This window comes from Phaseolus vulgaris, chromosome 10 (genome assembly GCF_000499845.2).
Source record: "Phaseolus vulgaris cultivar G19833 chromosome 10, P. vulgaris v2.0, whole genome shotgun sequence".
Lineage (NCBI taxonomy): Eukaryota > Viridiplantae > Streptophyta > Magnoliopsida > Fabales > Fabaceae > Phaseolus > Phaseolus vulgaris.
The window spans coordinates 39,187,759-39,193,075 of NC_023750.2; the positions used below are offsets into that span (position 1 = coordinate 39,187,759).

General features: G+C 32.4%; 1 protein-coding gene across 1 annotated transcript; it reads left to right on the forward strand.

The window, feature by feature from the left end:
• Nucleotides 1–594: 594 nt before the first annotated feature.
• LOC137819024 (ethylene-responsive transcription factor ERF023-like) lies at nucleotides 595–1,478 on the forward strand. Its single transcript, XM_068622725.1, has one exon. The coding sequence runs from the start codon at nucleotides 846–848 to the stop codon at nucleotides 1,395–1,397; it is 552 nt and encodes a 183-aa protein (XP_068478826.1). The 5' UTR covers nucleotides 595–845; the 3' UTR covers nucleotides 1,398–1,478.
• The last annotated feature ends 3,839 nt before the right edge of the window (nucleotides 1,479–5,317 follow it).

Genomic DNA, 5,317 nt, shown 5'->3' on the forward strand with positions numbered 1-5,317 from the left:
TTCAGGTCTCTTCTCCAAAATTGTCACCCGTGAGTGTGATTGGTTTCACAGTCAATGTTCACTATAAAAGAAGGAAAAAAGAAAAAGAAAAGTAGCTACCCAAAGTGGATAGATTTTGGCCATGATTATGGAAATTTTTTAACTTTATTTCGACACAAGATCTCCCCCTCTATAAACCAATTCTGCAATTCCATAATTGCACGTTACACTGTACTTTTTCACAAATCATTGGATAATAAGTAACACAGTTTGGACAAATTAACACACATGGTATGACGTTAAAGTTTAATACCTTTTTTTTATCATATATGTCAAAGTTAAAATTCATTTTATTCGTCGCATTCTCACAACTCCTATGCTTTCACTTTTCATATGTTTCATTAGCAAAATCGAAAGACACTACAATATAATCCTATAAAAATCATAGAATTTATTTGTGTTCATTGAAGGATCTATAAGTTAAATTTTTTGAACAAAAATGTTAGTTGGTAATTTTAATTTTAAACTCTTTTTTTATTATTATTAAATATTCATAGAAAAGGAAATTTAGGTTTAGAAAAGATAGAAAAAGGGAATAGGAGATGAGTAGTGGGAGTGGTGCGCGTGTTGTGATGGTGAGAGTGTGCGAAGGAAGGACCAAAGCTTTCTTTATTTAATTGCATGCTGGTCCTTTACGTGGAAAAATTGAACGAGTAACTTTAGTTCCTTTCTCTCTTTTTTCTCTCTAGGGGCATTTCAGTAATTCAACCGCGCTCGCCATAGTAACGAACTAAAAAGCCGTTTGTTTATAAATGCAGAAGATAATAGCGGAGACAAGCTTCTGATGTACATTAAAAAGATTCCGAATGGACCAACCGCCGCACCACCACAGCAGCAACGCCACCACCTCCGCCGATAAGCCCTCCACGCCGCGAGGCGGCACGCGTCACCCACTCTTCCGCGGAGTCCGCAAGCGCCGCTGGGGGAAATGGGTGTCCGAAATCCGGGAGCCGCGCAAGAAATCGCGCATATGGCTTGGCTCCTTTCCGGCGCCGGAGATGGCGGCGAAGGCCTACGATGTCGCCGCCTACTGCCTCAAGGGCCGCAAGGCGCAGCTCAATTTCCCCGACGAGGTCCACCGCCTCCCGCCGCTCCCTTCCGCCAGCACTCCCCGCGACATCCAGGCTGCCGCCGCCAAGGCCGCGCACATGATGATGGTCCAGGCCGCCGTCGCCACCGACTCTCCGGAGAAGAGCAGCATTACCTCCGGATGCGACCACGCAGCCGATGACTTCTGGCGCGAGATTGAGCTGCCGGAGCTCCTCCACAGAAAATGGTGGACCTCTTCCGGCGAATCCTCGCCGTGGACGGAGACTGACCTCCCGCCGCAGCAACCCTTCACCATGGCGTGCTTGTAGTTTGTAATAATCAATAAAACCTTCTGCTGCTGCCCTTTGGTAATTGGTATATTATTATTGCTATTATATATAATTAAGTAACTCTGTGTTCTTCTCCTCACAATAATTAATTAATTACATTATGATTAGTATTAGCACTGTTAATAACAACATTTTCACTAATTATTTTCCCCACCGAATTTCTTAGCATAATATTAATTAACGTTACGTTTGTTTGAGGCATAAATTTTCCTCGAAGACAAGTTAAACAAAACTTCCTCAGTTCATTTTGTTGAAACCATTTTTATCTATTTTTTCAAAAAATTAAGTATATAAATCAATTCACCCATCTTCTTTGTCTTCAAAATAGTTATAGAAAAATATGTTCAAAATGCAATCATTATAAGTAACACCTTTTCAAATCTCTTCCAAATTACTTCCCATCAAAATTAGTTTATGCCCAAATTATGTTTTCTGGTAAATAGTTTTGAAAAAGTTATCCAAACATATCCTTATCCTTAGTATATATATAACTTTCAGTTACAACGCGCGTTCATGCAAGGTTTGTTTTAATCTATATATATCAAGTGTTGTTATAATCTAATAGTTTAATTAATTTTGCAATTTATTCCTAAATGGTAATGATATCAGAACAATTTATTTTCTTGTGTTTATCCTTTTAACAGAAGAAACGATTTATGAATGGATGTATTAGAATCACAGATAGAGAGATTCGAGCATATATAATTGTTATAGTTGTTTATTTGCTGTTCTCAAATACTAGGGTACTGTGAGTAGTACCCGTAGATTTTTTTTGCCATGTGGTGTTGTGTTATCTTTGAAGTTGGAGGCCAGTTCATGATTCTCTCTATAGCTATCTATATCTATCTTTCACTTTATTTTATTCTCGTGAAAAAAGTGCGTTTAGCTTTGTGCACAGTGACGGAGATGGTGAATCATTGCATACACAAGCATTTATCTTCCAACTGGGAGATAACTAAATGCTTAATTTGTCTCAATACGTTGAAGTAACACCTTTACGATGACGATGATGTGATTATGATGAGTGGTCTCTTTCGGATATACACTTGTTCAAAGAGTGTGCTCATCAATTATGCATCTAATAATCTTCTTTTCGGTACATTGCTAGAGTTTTTCCGAGTTGAATCACTCGATTGCTTATTTCTTTTCGTGGATGTGTTTTATTACGCTCATACTCGTACCAATTTGGTTTCGTTAAACCTTGTTTGGCAATTTCGGTTTGAGAAGTCAAAGATACTTTAAGGTGTTAAAACCATGGTTATGGAAATTCTAGAGGGTTGTGCCAACCATTCTTCTTCTCCCTTTTGCATTCCCTACTTTGACTCCGCTAACTACCGAGCTATATTAATCACCATTTTAATGTCATTTTCTTCCTTTTTAAATTTATATCTTCCACTTACACTTAAAACCTTCCAATAATACTTTGCAACAACTAACAAAGTTTTCAAATAATTCAATCCTTAACACGTGCAAGACTTTAATTTCATTTTAACCATGTTCAAGAAAAATAAAATAAACAATTATATAAACAATATAAATATTTGATTTTTAATAAAACTGTAGAATTTAATTGAAGGAAATAAAAGAACACACCTGTTGAACTGATTCATTCATTCTGATTTACTTTAATAATATATATAATAAAATTACTGGAAAGTTATAAAATAGGAATACTAAAAACCATATAAACTGAGAATAACGGTAAAATAGTTTAAGGGTAATAAAATCAAAATTAATAATAATAAAATCTGAATTAATAACCAACAAAAAAAACTACCTAATTTTTAACTAATTTTTTTATCAAAAAAAATAATATATAAATAAACAAAATAGTACTTATAGTACTCTCAGTCTATCTACGAATAATCAATTGTAGACAAATGAAATCATAAAAGTGTTCATCCAAAATTATCATAAACTTACAAATTTTCTATCACATTTCAACTAACAACAAACATATAAAATAAAAATAAAAACATCCAAAATTAGATCCATGTGTTTGACACGACAAAAAAAGATTTAGAAAAAAAAATCATCTCCTTCATAATTAGAAGAATATTAAACATCATTCGGTAGTTGAAGTTGTTTAACTCGATATCTATTAGTTGTAAGTTTGAAGTGGATTATGATTTTTTAAAAATAATTCTTTGCATTTTGATTTAATTCTTTTAAAAACAGAGAAAGTAACAAAACAAAATATGTGTAAGTCAAAACACAATATTGAGGAAGGCGATGGGATTGTAAAGAAAGAAGAAAATTGGAATACTAGGTATGTATATGCAATAGCTAATGAAATACTAAATTACTAATTAGCTTTACTAAAGTCAAATTTAGCACGTCATTAACTATTTTGTTATGGGCATTTCGTGCAGCAATGCAATGATGTTACGTTTGACCTATTGAAGAAGAATCTATCTTCCACATAAAACATTGTGGGAGAGGATTATGAATAATGATCTGACTTAAGGGTGTTAAGAAGGGATATTATGCTAATTTGGTGGTATAACGTTATCCAAGAATCAACCATTTGGTCTGAAGGGTGTTTCCGTTTTATGTTCAGGCCGTAATATTCAGATAACAAACATATGGCGCAAGTAACACTTTGATGGAAAATGAACAACGACGGGGTTTTCGTCATTTTCTATTTTGTATTGTTTAGGAAAATGTGACAAGAAATTGACCTATTACTAGAACCTTTCATAACTTTATTGTTTTTGGTTTTTAATTCATTATAAGGAAACTGGATCGATGAAACACTCAACCAAAATGTTTCGATTTTTAGAATATAATATCGTGAACGTGGTTATTGTTTTTCTGACTTTCGGCAATCTCCATTCACAGGATTAATGGGGCAAGATTTTTCTTTCAGGGGCCAAAATACTTTTAATTATAAACGTCAATATCGCTTCACAGTTTTTTCCAACAAACATTAAAAATTTTACCCGAATACTTTATAATTGTGGAAATCTCAGGTACATTCAAGATAAAGTATTTTTTTAATTAGAATATAAATCTTATTTTATAAGTTAATTTTAAGGGCTTAAAGTTTATTTCCATAAGATATCAGAATTGTTTTAGAATCTATTTTAGTAAAATTTGTTAATCTAGTACGTTATTTGTTATCAAGTCACTGTCAGACTATTTATAGATATTTAGTCAGAATCAAATCATTTGAAGATACTTAGTTCCTACACATAAGTGGACGGTCTCATGAAGAAGATATATTAAAAATCTCACATTGGTTATAGATAATATCATTTCACGCAAACTTTATTTTGTAATAAGATTGAGTTAGACTTAAAATCATTTTTTTTAGTAATAATTGTTTAGAATTATTTTTGATTAAATAAAAATTAAATTATAATTGTTAAATTTTTAACAATTAACACGGTTTCTTAACAACGACAAGAAAAAACTGGTGCATTTTTTGTTTCTCTTTGTGAGACTTAGTCTCCAGGGTAAGAGACAAAATTCACTAATTATACAATATACGTACACAAAAGTATAGTTTTTAAAACATTAAAACTAATAAGCACTGTAAAATAAATTAGTAATAAATATCAATTCACATAGCAGCATTAATATGTGACACAAACTACAAGAAGGTTCGCAAAGACTAAAAAAATAATAATTGTATTACTGTCTTTATTATGAAAGATGAATTAGAACTATCATGATACATCTTCATTAAATGCTAATTTTACATTAGTGATTTACTAAATTGCTTTTTGTTATAAAGGTTGTTTTTCCTTGTATATTTCTTGAAAACATGCATTCTCTTAAAAAAGATAGTATTTTTGTTGAAAACATGATTTCCCTTTAAAAAGATAAATATTTTTTGTGAAGTGGTTGATGAGGAAATAGAGAAAAATAACACCAAACTCAGTTTTTTGGGATCA